The sequence below is a fragment of the Dipodomys spectabilis genome, unplaced genomic scaffold, assembly GCF_019054845.1.
Source record: "Dipodomys spectabilis isolate Male_0828 unplaced genomic scaffold, ASM1905484v1 ptg000145l, whole genome shotgun sequence".
In the NCBI taxonomy this organism is placed as follows: Eukaryota; Metazoa; Chordata; class Mammalia; order Rodentia; family Heteromyidae; genus Dipodomys; species Dipodomys spectabilis.
This window is the reverse complement of record NW_024870822.1, coordinates 17331558-17347602: the sequence shown is the minus strand read 5'-3', so window position 1 is coordinate 17347602 and position 16045 is coordinate 17331558. Positions and strand designations below refer to the sequence as shown.

The window sequence follows — 16045 nt, the reverse complement described above, 5'->3', positions numbered from 1 at the left end:
AGCAGAAGCTTCTTGGAATAAGTGACCTTCCCCCTGAGGGCTGAGAAGGACAAGAAAGGGACTTGGCTAAGCTCAGGAGTGGGCACTGAGGAGTCCTGGAAGGGCTATAGGAGAGAAAGGACGTCTGCCCTGCCCCAGGGGAGCCACGGTCCCCGTTCTCAGTAGTGCAAGCTGGGGTCCAGTCGGAAGTGGCAGGTGGAATTATTACATGGCTGCACAAGGAACCTGAGGGTGAAGAGCCAAGACCCAGCCTCCGGAAGGTCAGAAGTCTTCAGCTCCAAGATAGTACTTCCTGCTTAGTCATTTCTGAGCCCCGGATCCACGTGGTCCTCCTTGAAGAGGTTGTGAGAACTTTCTGACCTTCTTTCAGTGTAGTGGTAATCATACGTAGTCAGGAGTATGTGCTGGCATTCCTGCAGCTCCATGGACATACTTCAGCACAACCCCTGAGATGCTCAGCCTCAGAGAACTTGCCAGGCAAAGGACTGCCCAGCCCAGGCTCTGTCATCATCAGGCCTGGGTCTCATCAGCCCAGCGAAGGCCCAGGCTCTCCTGGCCCTTGTCCTGTGCTCCTTCCCCTGTACTATACATACCTAGGGTATTAGATAGCAAAAGAAAAAGTGAGATCTTGGGGTCTACACAGAGGAGGAACCCCTTGTCTTGGGCCTTGAGGGATAGGAAAGTTGGTGATAGAAAAGAAATAGGAAGCAAGAGGTGTCATGGAGACACTGGAACCTGGCAAATCGCCAAAGCCCAGCGTCTCTCCCGTGTCTGACAGAGTGTGCCCTCTTTCAGGGCAGCCGTTTCTGCCTGCTTTATTTACTGCCGAATCTTGAGCGTGTAGAATAGCACAAGGCCCGGGGAATGCAGAAGTCGGGGAGCTAGGGGTAGCCATGGAGGAGTAGTCACCAACAGAGCGGACACATCCCAGCCTGTTGCCCAGCTCCAACTCTGGACCCCCTTTTTGTCACTGACCTTTGTCACCTGGCTCTGCAGACCCGGATGTGGTATCCCTGGAAGCAGCAGACAGACCCAACTTCTTCCTCCATGTCACAGCCAACGGGTCTTTGGAGCTGGCTAAGTGGCGGGGCAGTGAAAGCTTCCACCACCATGCCTCCTTCTCGGTGCATCGGGGGACGTGGCAGGCAGGCCTAGTGGCACTGGAGTCCCTGGCAAAGCCTGGCTTTTTCTTCCATGTGTCTGGTCTGGGACTGGCTCTGCGGCTGTATGAGCACACCGACGCCTTCCGCCAGGGCACACTCTTCCATCTTCTGGGTAAGTGACTACCCGGCCATCACTCTTGGCACTTCCTCCTTCCCTCTACTCAACTGTTCTTCCTGCCCTCTTCCTCGCTGCCTTCAGTGGTCCCGCCTGTAGGACCAGAGGTGGCCCATCCTCCATATTGGCAGGCTAGGGAGCCCTAACCACGTGGGTTGGGGTCCAGCCAATTTCCTGGGTCCTGCCTAATGCCCAGGCCACAGGCCAATGACACGGTCTAAAAATACATGGCCTTTGTGGAAGTGAGGGGAGAAGCCGCCGTGGTAGCCTGTGGCTCAGATTTCTTGCCGAAGGGACTCATGTCTACCCATGAACTTAAAAGACTGCCCACTGGACAGCCAGAAGCCCAACTCTCCCATGTAGGGCCCAGGCTTCCAGGCAGTAAGAGGGCTAACTCCCTAATCTTTCCAGTTGAGGCTACTGACTATTCTCTTTTGCTAGGTGAGTCTGTCCCCAAAATGTGGATCTTTGTCTCAGTCCCAGAGGGGCCATGCTTACATTCAGCTCATGTGCTGAGTCCTCTAGTGACACCCACAAGGACAGATTTAAAACAAACCAGGGCAGCAGAACTGCTGGGGTTTTCACTAGGAGACACTGGGAAAGGGAAGAATAAACACAGATTATAAAGCTTGGGTTCAAATTTTGACCTTGGTGCTTGACACTGGAGGGGAACTTTCATCTCAACTCTGTAAATTTACCTGTACTTTGCCTTCAAAGGATATTGTGAGGATTGAAGACTTTTGCAGGCTGTTCTCTGGGCAGGATAGAGAGTAAATGCTCCCAGGAGTCAGTCTTTGCTTCAGATTGTCAAGCTCTTTGAAAAACAGGTGTCTGCATTCAGCAGCAGCTGGGGAATCAGGGTGCCTCGAAGGGACTCCTGGGGTACCACTGCTCCTCGGGTCTCCATGGAACCTGCTGCACTACCCACTCTAGCTGCGGTGTAGAGACTGTCACTTGTGCCAACATAGTCTAGAATCTGGTCTACTTCACTAACTTTAATCTCCACACCCCATAGGCCACAGACTTCTCATTTATCAAGGCACAGAGCACAGGGCCTCTTTGGAGAACATCTTCACGAGTTTATTTCCCCTCCCTGATTTCTGTTTCTGTTTCCTCATCTGTAAGCTGGGAATCATGTCTGCTTTAGAAGATGATGAAGAAGATTGAGGAAGGGATACAGTGAGCGGTGTGGGGCAACATTTGGTGTCTTCATTGTCGTTATTACCATGAGTCCAGCCACCAGAGGCAGCAAGAGCAGTGCTCACAGAGCACCAAGTCCTTTAGTGGAGTGACGCCTCTGGGAACAGAGGGCGGAGCTTAAAGATGAACAGAGGGTGGAGCTTAAAGATGGCCCCTCCCTGTGAGGGCTATCTTCGCAGGAGGGCCTTGTGTTCAGATAGGAACAGGTCTCCAGATGCTCTCACCTCACTGTCACGGGACAGCCCTGCCTCCATGGAGGCAGACAAGGCGAGATGTCAGGATGCAGAGAATCCTGGGACCAACATCTCAGAAGGGCAGGGCAAATGGGGAGCCTTGGGGGAGAGATCAGGAGTCTCTTCAGTCAGTCCTCGAAACCCACCCTTAACGACCCATGCCAGACCCATGCTAGACTTCCCTCAGCCTGAACCCTCAGCTCATCAGGATCCCCAAGCACTGACCCCAGCCATCATGAATACAGTCCCCTTGGTTTGGCTTTTTACCCTTTCTCTGTGTTTAGTCCTAGTGTCCCCTCTGTAGGGCAAGGAAGACATGGTGGTGAGCTGGGAGGTCCTCTGACCCAGAGATGGTGTCTGATCATGCTCAGTCCAGAGATTGTGGGTGGGTCACCTTTCTAGATGCCAAGCCCTCAGGAGGTGCCTACCCCATCTGTGAGTGGCGCTATGATGCCTGTGCCAGCCCCTGCTTCCAAACCTGCCGGGACCCACGGGCAACCAGCTGTCAGGATGTGCCCAGGTGAGAGCCAGAGGACCGTGAGCATGGAGTTGAAGTATGTACACCAGTGTGTTGTACACAACTGTATGCACACATGGGTGTGTCTGTCATCTGGAAGCATGTGCATGAATTCACACAAAGGTGTGTAGGTGTACCTCACATGTCTGCACATGAGTGCTTCATGTGTTGCATATACCCAGTACACATATGTAGATAAACCACATGTAAATATGGATATGCATACAGCTGAGCCTTATGTGTGTTTGCCTGGGTTGTACACAGTTGTACATGTGAACACATCTGATCTACATGAAAAAGGTGATCTGTGCAGCTGTGTGTGAGAATGAGGGTATACGTACTGCTATTTGAGAGAATCTGTGTGAATGTGTGTGTATGGATAGGTGGATGGATTGAGGGATGGAGGGATAGAAGGGTCACTATTTAATCAACCTGCATGATTAGAGGGAGATATGAGGGTATGTACACTGTGGCTAGGATGTGCACAAATATCTTCATATTCACATCTTATCCAGCTCTGTCTCTCTTGGGGGAGGGAGCCATGTTCAGCATACACATTTGAGTCTGCATACACACGCATGTGCACAGTGCAGTGTTTGTGCTCTATCTAGGTTTAAAGGGGGTGACCAGCTCTATATACTAGGCCACTAACCAGGATCCCTGCTCTATCCTCAGGGTAGAAGGTTGTATCCCTGTATGCCCTGCTCCCAAGGTCCTAGATGAAGTCACCCAGAGATGTGTCTATCTGCAAGACTGTAAGTGGCCTGGATTCCTCCAGGTGCCCAGAGTGTCATTGAGCTGTCATGCCCAGAGCCCCAGGACTGAAGCCATAGAGTCAGGGCCTTAGGAAGAATACTTCCAAATGGGCTTCACAATTCAAATGCACTTATTTCATAGAGGGGAAAGATGAGGCCTGGGTGGGGACAGGACCAGTCAGGGTCTTGTGCTAAATAGACAAGGCGGCCAGTTGGAGGTGATACTTCTTGGCTCTGGGTTCAGGATTCAAGCTTAGGGAAGAGTCCAGACCTCTTAACTTCTCTGAAGACCTCCGAGGCCAAAAGACAGAAGGCCCTGACTGCCTGGTTATGGGAAGCTGGTCTTATCTTGTCATTTCGGGTGCCAGGCCTCCAGCTCTGCACCTCAGTCCTACCCAGTGATGATAGCCAAGGGTAGCTACCACCCCAACTGAGCCTGTTCTCTTGTCTGCCTCAGGTGTAGAGCCAACGGTCTGGGTCCCCACAGAGGCGCTTGGCAATGAGACCTTGACACCCAGCCAAGTCCTGCCCACGCTCAGTGACAAGCAGCTGCAGCCTCCACTGGACACAACCAGGGCCTCCACCCACAGGCCGGCCTTCACCCCAACAGCCCCCTTTACCTCAGCTTCAAACCCACCAATGGCAGCCACCAAAGGGTCAATGACTGCCTCAGGTCCCACCAAGCCTGCTCTGCCGCATCCGATAGGGTTCACTGTATCCAACCTCCCCGCCCACCCCACAGAGGCCACTGGCAGCAAGGGAGTGACCACCAGCCTCTTGGCAACTTCTCACCCCCTGGAATCCTCAACCCACCCTGTGTCAATGCAGACACCCACGCCTGGCATGTTATCAGGTGCCACAGAGACGACCAAGGTGACCCTGGCCTTTGCAGGGAGCGGCAACATCACAGTTTCCTCCCGATCATCCCCTGTAGCTCGCTTCCCATTGGTGACCAAAGCTGTGACAGTCACAGCTCGTGGCTCTTTGCCTGTTAGGACAACAACACTCCTGCAGCCCTCTTTGCCGGCAAGTCCCTCCTCCAAGCCCGTGGCTACCCCTGGAGTTACCCCCAGATCTGCCACCTCCTTGAGGGCCCACAAATCCCTGCTGACATCTGCAGGAACTACATCTATGAACAAGACAGGGATGCCCCAGCCCACCCAGGCCCGGAGGCTTTCAAGTCCCAGCAGCCCCCTGGCCATGGCGAGTGCGGCTGCAGCGTGGGCTCCCATCAGCCCCCTTGCCACCAAGGGCATGGAGGCGTTGTCATCCACAGAGAAGGGAGAGCCTGGGCACAGCCATCCCATGGGAATGCCAGTATCCTCACGTCCAAGCCCAGTCCCCACTGCCCTGCCCCATCCAGCCCGACATACCACTGGAGCCATAAGGCCTCCAACTCTGCTCCCAAGGACCTCGGCTGCCACCAGCCTGTCCACAGTTGCTCATGGCTTGGGGGCTACAGCTTTAGTGTCTCTGGAGTCAGCTCGGCCCTCCCAGCTCCTCTCTGGCCTGCATCCTGACACTAGCCTGCCCCTGGCTAAGACGGGCACATCTGCTCCTGTGGCCACACTTGGCTCCAAAGCCTCTGTTCTCACCCTCCCACATCAGCCTCAGGCCACGTCGCTAGTGGTGGCCACAATTCCACCTGCTCAGACACTCAGCCCAGCAGCGCCTCTCACCCCAGCTGTGGTAGCCCAGGTGCATCCACCCAGCCACATGACCCCCCAGGTAACAGGCACAGCACCAAGCCTCCTTTTGGGAACCACACTGCCAACTTCTGGAATCATGGCCATGCCTGCAGGGGCAGCCCCCACAGTATCTGTTGCCCCACGAAAGAGCACCACCCAGAAAATGGCCATTCTTTCTAAGCAAGTATCCCTGCCCACCTCCCTCTATAGTTCTGTCCCAGACAGATCCACAGAGCTCACACCTACTGTGCGCTACACCGCTGCCCCCCTGGTGACGAAAGCGGAGGGCCCTCGGGCTGGCACTGTGCTGGTGGTGCCTACATCCTACCCCTTGAGCCACGCCTCAGCCAGGACGGCCTCCCGGGAGAGCTCTCTAGTTCTGCTGCCTCAGCTGGTGGAGGCCCATGGGACCCCAGCAGGACCCCAGCCCCCAGCAGAGCCAATGGGTGAAGCCACCACTGAGCAGTCGGGACGCTCAGCTCCAGCCCAGGGCATCACACAAGGGTCGGCTGAGGCCTTTGCAACTTCCATGGAGGCGAATGCATCTGCCAGCTGTGTTGTGAGTGACTTGCAGGTTCTTACTCATCTGCAGAACCCTTCCTCCACACGTGTCCATCCCCCATGCACTGAGCTCAACAGACCACACATATTCTCAGGCCTACGACAGCCTCTGTCTTCACAGATGCCAGGCTGCAAGATGGAGATGCAGGGTTTTTTCTCTCTATCTCTGCCCCAAGCTTCTGGTGCCCCAAGAAATTCCCAAGGCTTCTCTGAATCTGGAAAGCACAGCAACATCCCACTCTGTCTATCTGGACCTGAGGGGCTGATCAGATGACTTGATGTGGTACTTGATGTGGTGTGACAATGACAGTGTGTACTTATCTCTAGAGTATCTGCTATAAGACTATGAACACACTGTTGTGTTTACACATTAGACAAAGTAAATTCTAATATATTTGTGTGTATGTGCTGCATGGTGTGACATTCTTTGTATGTATTTTTACATGAAATTAAGAAAAAGAAAGTGTGTTCATGTATGCATGTATGCTTGGATGTCTGTGAGCATGACCTAATGTGTCTGCAAGTCTGTGTACTTGGGGCTTTCAGCACAGATATGCAGAATCTGGCCCCTGGTTCCCAATCTCAGTCCCAAGCCTCTGTTGGCTTGGCAGGCATGTGGGGTGTGGGAACCATTCCCTAATAATTTTTACCTCAAGGTCACCTACCCTGCTAGGACCTGCATTGTTCCAGAAGATGTGGAAGGGCTGGAGGCCCTGGTGCTGGCTGTGATATTCTTTCTCCTCTCTGTGCCCTAGCCCATTGCTGAGCAGGACTGCGTCCGCCATATTTGTTTAGAAGGCCAGCTGATCCGTGTGAACCAATCCCAGCACTGTCCTCAGAGTGCTGCACGCCCTCATTGTGGGGTCCTAGGCCTTGCTGTTCGGGTGGGTGGAGATCGCTGTTGCCCCATCTGGGAGTGTGCCTGTGAGTCCTAGAGTCAGCTGGAGTCTTTGTATGTACCTTGTATCTTACCCAGTTAACAACTACCACTGATCTGTGTGCTACCTTGCCTTCACTACCCTGCCTCCCCTCCTATGGGACTTGTTATCCCAGGGTGACCCTTGACCTGGCATATTTCTTACCCTTTTGATCTCTGACCTCTGTAAGATACCCGATCTGAGAGAACCTTCAACCTCTAGGCCTCTGAATCATCCATGAAAAGGCCCAGGCATTTGCCCATCTTCCTAGGTGGTCTTGGCCTTGGAGGTTTCTGCTTATTCTCATACCTTGTCTTCACCCCCAGGCCGATGCTCAATCTTTCCTGACCTGAGCTTTGTGACCTTTGATGGAAGCCATGTGGCCCTGTTCAAAGAGGGCATCTACATCCTCAGCCAGAGAGCAGATGAGATGATCACTGTCCATGTCCTTGACTGCAAAAGTGCCAACTTGGTAAGTACACTTGCTTTCTTCTCTGCAGGACCTGGGCATTAACCAAGGTTTAGAAAGGGAGATTAGGGAATATCCTGAGCTTTGAAGGGGCAAGGGATGAGATGTGACAGTCCACTCTGCACAGAGACAGTCCTTCTGTCTCCTGGGAGTCTTCCCTGCTTCAGGCTAGATGACATGGGAACGAGATGTGCAGAGTACACCTTCCCAGCCATTTTAGGGCACCTTGCACTATTCCCAACCCACTGTGGGTTGGCATTGGAGTATGGAGGAATTGGGAGGCCATTCTAATGTGTCTCTTGTGGTCATGTGTGCCAGCTGCAGGTGATTGCCTGCTAGGATGGCTCCTGAAGAAAGTGAGCCTGCCTGCCTACCTTCTTCCCTCCCTCCCTCCTTCCTTCCTTCCTTCCTTCCTTTATTTCTTTCTTCCTTCCTTCCTCCTCCCTCCCTCCCTCCCTCCTTCTTTCCTTCCTTCCTTCCTTCCTTTCTTCCTCCTTCCTTCCTTCCTTCCTCCTTCCTTCCTTCCTTCCCTTTTGCTGGGCTTGCAGGTGGTCAGGTGGAATCAGAGATGTTCTATGGGATTCTGTGTGCCATGGTCCCAGCTCTTTCAATGTGCTCACACACTTGCACTCTCACTTAGATGGAAACTTGGGGCAGGGCCCTGGGTTGATGAGGCTTGGCTGTTTCTGCAGGGACATTTGAACTGGCCCCCATTCTGTCTGGTGATACTGAATGTGACTCATCTGGACCATCAGGTTACCATTGATCGCTTCAACAGAAAGGTGAGCACCTGTTAGCCCCAGGGAAGGGTAGCAATCATCTACAAGCATGTTAACCAAGTTATGATTGGGGAGATCCTTTTTTAAAAACTCAAAACTAGGTATATTCTAAATATACCTTTCCTGACATTAGAGCCAGGAAGGGTTTCAGGAGGAAAACTGTGATATGAAGTTGGATGAAAAGAGACAGTAGGCTTCAATATTTACTGATAAACTGTCACACATTTGTTACTTTCATAAAAGTTTATGCCCATGTGAATTCATTATTAGGGGACTAGTAATGTCACTGGGCTGTGTAAGTGAGTTTTCATCTAAGTGAGAGAGAGTAAGTGTGAATCCATGCAATGCTGGGCAGATGGTGCATAGAATCCCACAGAACAGCTCTGATTCCATCTGACTTCATGCAAGCCTAAAACTAGGAAGGACATGACACCTCAGTCAAGAAGATGGACTGTCCAGTAACAGATCACTCCATGTGAAGTTCTGTCCCAACAGGGCTGGATATATTTGTCTTCTCCTCAGGTCCCAAAGTGATGTCTTTCCCCCTATTCATGAGGCAAGACCTGTACCTCCCTGTTGGAATCTAGCCTTAATCTCTTCATATAAAGTCATCATACCAGAGCGCTCAGAAACAGGGCTTTGGCAAATAGAAGCTTAAGCAAAATCTTCTTTAAGATTCATCATTTAGTTCTTTATTTTTATACTTAAAAAAGTAAGGTCTACTTTATAGCCATAATTTCATCTTGCTTAATATACAATTCTGTAAGTTTTAATGAACTTATACAGTTAAATAACCATCACCACAATCATGATAGAAGATCATTTCTTCCCCTTAATTTAGATGAATCTCACTATAGATTCTGGTTCAGGTCACATGACATTCTGGAAATGGCAAAGGTAGGGAAAGAAAATGGTGGTTGTTAGTAGTCAGGAAGAGGGTGGGCATTATTGACTGTAATAATTTGTGTCTTCTCTCTTCTCTCTGATCTGCTGACTAGAAGTTTATCATTTATTGTTGCACACCAAGAATGAAATAAAAAATGAATAAAATTCCAAAGAGAAATAAATAGGTCATGGTTTTCCCCCTCTTGTTTATATGCTTTTTATTTCATTCATTCCTGCTAAGATCTTTATTACATTAGTCCTTCTGTTTCCTTTGGGTTTAGTTTAGTAATCTTTTTCTAGTTTATTAAACTGGAAGTCTAAGTCAGTGATTGGAGAACAGGCTACTTTTTTCCAGTATAAATATTTAACATTATAATTTTTTTTTGGAAGGGGGGTCCAGTCATGGGGCCTGAACTCTGGGCCTGGGCGCTGTCCCTCAGCTCTTCAGCTCAAGGCCAACGCTCTGCCACTTGAGCCACAACGTCACTTCTGGCTTTTTTCTTTTTGCTTATGTGGTGCTGAGGAATCGAACCCAGGGCCTTAGGCATGCAAGGCAAGCGCTCTACCACTGAGCCACTTTCCCAGCCCCTAACATTATAATTTTTTAAAGTACTGATTTAACAGTATCTTACAAGTCTTGATATGATGTGCTTGAAAAAGAGCCTGACATGAAGGAGGTGACATATTTGTCAGCTGATGGATGGGTAGGTGAACAAAAAAATGGCAGGCTGGCTGGCTGGTTAGTTGGACAGACAGACAGATGGACAAGCTATGCTCACACTGAACTCCCTATCCCTCAAGGTGACGGTGGATTCACAGGCTGTGTGGCCTCCTGTAAGCAGGTATGGGTTCAGAATTGAGGATACAGGCCACATGTATATAGCCCGGACACCCTCAGACATCCAGATCCAGTGGCTCCACAGCTCAGGACTCATGATCCTGGAGGCCAGCAAAGCCAGCAAAGGCCAGGGCCGTGGCCTATGTGGTGAGGTGGGACCCAGCTGGGGGAGGGAGTAGCTAGGCACTGGTGGTGCTTCCTGGGTCCATCTCTGCCACCAGGCATAGTTCTTTGGACCAGAAGAAGGGCTGGGATAGACCAAGATGGGACCAATAGAGCATCCAGAGCAGAGAGATCTACCTGCTGTTTTGTTTCAAAGCTGAAGCTACTAGCAAGGAGATAGTACAGGACTCTAGCCAGCTGTCATTTCAGCCAGGTTTGTCTGTTAGCTTCCACAAAAGCCAGATCGTCTTTCCTGTCTGCAGGTGCCTGGGCCTTCACAAAGATTTCCCACACTTTGAGCTCACTTTCTTCAGGTCATTTACACAACAGCTTTGAGAGGTGGCCCTTAGTATCCCCACTAAGCCAAAGAAGAGTGGAGTCTCAGAGAAGTTAAGTGCCTGCCTAAGAACACAGGGCAAAACTGTCACAACACTAGTGCTCTTCAGACCATAGATGATGTCAGAGAGCATGCCCTAAGAGACTAGATGTGTTTGGCTAGGAAAAAGGGACGCAGGAGAAGTCTAAGTGTGACTATCCCTCATCACATGATACTCCATGCAGACTGCAATGATCACAATGATGGGGGATGTAGGAATGTTTACACGTATACACTCAACACACCCACATACAGCCTCCATCCTTCATCTAAACCACTGTGTTAATTCATATCCATGTCCCTGTTTTCAGAATGCCCTGTCCATATTCCACTCACACGTGTGCATTAGCATGCTTATTCAGTCACTGGGAAGAGAATAGCAAGAGAATCTATTTATTTAGCTTCCATTCTTAACCATACACGTATCCTCTCACACATGCATATACTCTAGCAGCACAGCAGCTTTGTTCACTTTTCTTCTGCTCTGCTCACCTCCAGCAACAAGCACCGTAGCCAGCAGTAGTCTGGCAAGCCAACTCATTCCTAGGATATGTTTGTCACAATCCTCAGTGACTCAAAACCGAGACCCCAAATGTGCTCACGGGCGTGGTTATAAACTCAGAAAGTTTTGACTTACATTATGCTCTAGGTTCATGATGTCAGAGCAGGAATCAGAGCATTGATTCCTTTGTTTGAACTAGCACTCGATATCTGGGGCATCACACTAGATAATAGAGGAAATACTAAGATTAGTGAAAATCTAAGAGAAAATGAGCATTGGCACTCATCTTAAAAAAAACTTTTGTGAAAGATAGACTTGGAAAATTGTGTTATACGGAATCAGGGAGGTCATGGATGGGTGCTTGGGAGGCATCCTTAAAGGAAGAATGTCTGAGAAGGTATTTCAGGCAAGGAGAGCAGTACAAGCACAGTCATAGATAGGGAAGTGTGTTTCTGGAGCCTTGAATACAGACTCCCTATGTGGGAGACAGAGTGGAAAGTGCAGGGCACATCATACACTACAGCACACAAGCCACATCCTCACCTTCATCCCGGTGCCTTAATACTCCCGAAATTCATTCATTGCACATGTGAATTCCCACATGATTAATGGTAACTCAGGGACAAGTTTTTTTCTCCTGGCCTGTAGCGCTGCCGTTTTCCTTATAATTTCAGAGGAAAGACAATGGGGAAGGGGTGCCCTCACCTTAACTTATACTCCATTGGCTGGCACACACAGCTGCCAAGGAGCCTGAGGAACATAGGACAACGGATTCTGGAAAGAAGAAGAAGCATGTTATGATTGGCTAAAAATTTCTGATAAAACACATTCTTTGGGATAACTTTGTATTTTGACATATCCATCTTAGAAGCTGAAAAAAATAGTACAAGAGACTCCTATTACCTTTTACCCAGAGGTTTACTGAGTGTTCACAGTTTACCTTATTTGCTTCTCTCTCTCTTTCTCTTTCTCTCTCATTCCTCTTTTTCTATGTTCTTTGAATATTATATATACCATAGTACACATTATATACATACATTATACATAGTATATGAATTTACATTTCTGTACCTTTTGAAAGTAAGCTCATGACATGTGTCTATCTCTAAATGCTTGGGTATATTTCCTCAAGACAGAGACATTTCCTTATACAGCACATATCCTAGCTTTTCTCTGCCTCATTTTTCCTTCATCTATAAAGTGTGTGTGTTGGGGGCAGGGGTGGGTAACAGTAAATACTATCTAAAAAGTTATTGTAGCTAGGTGCTGGTGGCTCATGCCTGTAATCCTAGATACTCAGGAGAGTGAGAGCTGAGGATTGTGATTCAAAGCCAGCCTGGTCAGGAAAGTTTGTGAGATTGTTATTTTCAATTCACCATCTAAAAGCTGGAAGTGGAGCTCTGGCTAGTGCCCAGGCCCTGAATTCAAGCCAACAACAAAAGTGATTGTAATGAGTATTCAAAGTGAGAGCAGAAGCCCTGGGAGGGTGTTGGCTTTGTGGCTGTTGGAATAATTCTGCGTCTTGCAGGTATTTGTGATGGAGATGCGGCCAATGACCTCACCTTAAAAGACGGCTCTGTGGTGGGTGGGGCTGAGGCCGAGGACCCTGCTCCATTTTTGGACAGCTGGCAAGTGCCCAGTTCCTTAACTTCAGAGGGCCAGACCCGCTTCCGCCCAGACAGCTGTGCCACGGCTGACTGCTCTCCTTGCCTGCGCATGGTGTCCAACCACACGTTCAGTGCCTGCCACCGCTTTGTATGTGCCAGTTGAGTTCAGAGCGGGAAGACTTCCTGCGGGAGGCGGGGGGGGGGGGGGGGGGGGGGGCAGCATCCACTAGTAAAGGCTCGTTGTTTGCTGGGCAGGACTGGGAGGGGTTAGGCCCAGGGATGTGGGGCACTCGCATAGGGTAGGGAGCACTGATGGATGCATGTGTTCAGATCCCCCCAGAGTCATTCTGTGAGCTGTGGATCCGGGACACCAAGTACGTGCAGCAGCCTTGTGTGGCACTGACTGTATACGTGGCCATGTGCCACAAGTTCCACGTGTGTATTGAGTGGCGGCGTTCCGACTATTGCCGTGAGTAGGACGTCAGAAGTGTCTTTCCCATTGAGATTGTTCCCATCCCTTACTAGAGTGGGGAAGGGCCCCGAGGGCAAAAATTAAGTTTGTGCTTATTCCTTCATTCACTGACATATTCATGAGTTTAAAAACATTTATTTTCATTTAATTTTTATATTCATACAAAATATATTTTGTATTAATGAACATTACTGTTTTTATTAATGGATTGATACTTTTTTTTTTGGCAGTCATGGGACTTGAACTCTGGGCCTGGGCTCTCTATCCCTCAGTTCTTCAGCTCAAGGGAGCACTCTATCACATAAGCCACGGCACCAATTCCAGTTTTCTGGTGGTTTATTGGAGATAAGAGTCTCATGGACTTTCCTTCCCAGGCTGGCTTGGAACAGAGATCTTCAGATCTCAGCCTCCTGAGTAGCTAGGATTATAGGCATGAGCCACCTGCACCTAGCATATTAATAGTTTAATACTGAAGACAATGAGAAATAATTGTGTATGGTGACCTATAAATGCCTGTCACAGCAAATGGTAGTTTGCTTTGCTTCATTTTTGTTATTTCTTTTCTTTGAATCTCCCTCCCCACTCTGTTTTCTTGAGGATTAAAATGATATACACCTCCTTGACTTCCTTCCCTCCCATTAATAGATAAATCAGTAGGCAGGGGTGGCCTCTCAAGCAGTCTATTTCTAATTATGAACACATCTAAAATGGCTCTGGACAGCTCCCAGAAAGACCACACCTATTATATGACTTTTCTTACAAAAAAGAAAAAGGTATTTTAAAAAGTTGTGGAAGGTCGGGGGCTGGGAAGGTGGCTCAGTGGTAGAGCGCTTGCCTTGCATGCCTGAGGCCCTGGGTTCGATAAGCAAAAAGAAAAAAGCCGGAAGTGGCGCTGTGGCTCAAGTGGTAGAGTGCTAGCCTTGAGCTGAAGAGCTGAGTGACAGCGCCCAGGCCCAGAGTTCAGGCCCCACGACCAGACCCCCCCACAAAAAAAGTTGTGGAAGGTAATTCATGGTATATAATACCAATTGATTGAGGCAATATCCACATTTTAAAAATGCAATAGAGCCGGGCACAAGTGGCTCACACCCATAATCCTAACTACTCAGGAGGCTGAGATCTGAGGATCGTGGTTCAAAGCAAGCACAGGCAGGAAAGTCTGTGCAACCTTTATGTACAATTAACCATAAAAATCTAGAAGTGGAGCTGTGGCTCAAGGGATAGAGTGTTAGACTTGAGCACAAAAGCTCAGGGATGGCACCCAGGCCCAGAGTTCAAGCCACAGGAAGAGGTATAGGGGTGGGGTTGTGGGGGGGGGGGGAATAGGATGGAAAACAGAAGTGTGTGTTGTGTGTATAGGAAGATATTATCTCATGAGAAAATTTTTTTGTTTCAAAATGTCAGCAATTTTCAATCCCAGCTACCATTGTTAGTCCTGTGGGGAACTTCACAAAGTATTCATGCCTGGGCCCCACAGCCAGAGGTTCAATTGGTCCTGGATGGGGTCCCAACAATGGCAAGCTCCCAGGGAATCTTTTGCCTTCAAGCTTGAAAGTTGCTGTTCTATATATTGTGTGTATTGAAATCACGATGTAAATTACACTTTTACAGTCAAGAAAGTTGGAAAATACTGATCTATAGCCAGAAGTTAGCAAATTCTTCTATCAAAAGGTCAAATCGTGAATATTTGAGGCTCTATGAACTGCGCAATGTCTATCTCTTCCCGGGTGGTACAAAAAGAGCTACAAACACCATACAAAAGAAGCACACACGATTGTTTAATAAAACTTTATTTGCAAAACAGATGGGGGCTGTAGGTTATAAAGAGAAGTCAAACATTAAGCACCCTGATTTCTGCACTGAGCCCTCTCATCAGCTTTTCCTGCTCGTTTGGCCTTGACTGGGGAGCCCTTGCCTGGAGTCTGATGACTACTGTGTCCTTGCAGCCTTCCTGTGCTCCAGTGACTCTACCTACCAGGCTTGTGTGGCGGCCTGCGAGCCCCCTGAGATGTGCCAGGATGGGCTTCTGGGCCCGCTAGATGCTGAGCAGTGCCAGGTACTGGGAGAGGCCTGTGTGTGCTCTGAGGGCACCATCCTGCACCGGCGCCACTCTGCACTCTGCATCCCTGAGGACAAGTGTGGTAGGTCCCTCCCTGCCCCAGGGAGGCTCCTCAACGCTGGCTTCATCTCCTAGTCTCCTTTGCCTCCTGCTGCCCATGCTGGGGCCACTCTGTTTCCTAATAGGTCTGTTCTGGGGTGATCAGTGTCTCGGGAGGGTCTAGCCAGGGCATTCTGGGGCTGCCTCACTCTCTCAGTCCCCTGTGCCCTGATCTGCCCCCATTGCAGCCTGCACCGACAGTGCAGGAGTACCCAGGGCATTGGGGGAGACCTGGAACAGCTCCCTCAGTGGGTGCTGCCAGCACCAGTGCCAAGCCCCAGACACCATCGTCCCTGTGGATCTGGATTGCCCGGGGCCCCGGCCTGAAAGCTGCCCACGCTTTGGGGAGGTTATCTTGCTCCTGCCTACTGAGGACCCCTGCTGCCTGGGGTCTGTCTGTGGTGAGTCCACCCTTCACTAGTCAGATGGCTCTAGCCTGGAAAAATTAAAGCATCTTGTGGGATGTGAACTGGGAGGGGAAAGCCCAAGTTCGATCGACGTGGGGTGGTGCTAAACAGCATAGACTCTGGGATCAGGAGACCTAGACCTCATCTTCCACCTTGTAGGCTCAGCAAAATACTTAACATGGGCTGTGCCTCAGCTGGGCTGCCTGGAACATGAGTCTGTTCAGTAGTATCTAACCTTAGT

General features: G+C 49.7%; 1 protein-coding gene across 1 annotated transcript in view; it reads left to right on the top strand.

Moving 5' to 3' along the window:
* Otog (otogelin) overlaps positions 1 to 16045 on the top strand; it is a 69700-nt gene that overhangs the window by 43553 nt on the left and 10102 nt on the right. The window contains exons 35-46 of the mRNA XM_042691734.1: positions 997 to 1275; positions 3114 to 3231; positions 3904 to 3983; positions 4441 to 6230; positions 6988 to 7156; positions 7476 to 7621; positions 8311 to 8400; positions 10084 to 10267; positions 12689 to 12915; positions 13098 to 13236; positions 15186 to 15380; positions 15586 to 15798. Of these exons, the coding sequence (XP_042547668.1) occupies positions 997 to 1275; positions 3114 to 3231; positions 3904 to 3983; positions 4441 to 6230; positions 6988 to 7156; positions 7476 to 7621; positions 8311 to 8400; positions 10084 to 10267; positions 12689 to 12915; positions 13098 to 13236; positions 15186 to 15380; positions 15586 to 15798 (3630 nt within the window). The remainder of the gene's footprint in view (positions 1 to 996; positions 1276 to 3113; positions 3232 to 3903; positions 3984 to 4440; positions 6231 to 6987; positions 7157 to 7475; positions 7622 to 8310; positions 8401 to 10083; positions 10268 to 12688; positions 12916 to 13097; positions 13237 to 15185; positions 15381 to 15585; positions 15799 to 16045) is intronic.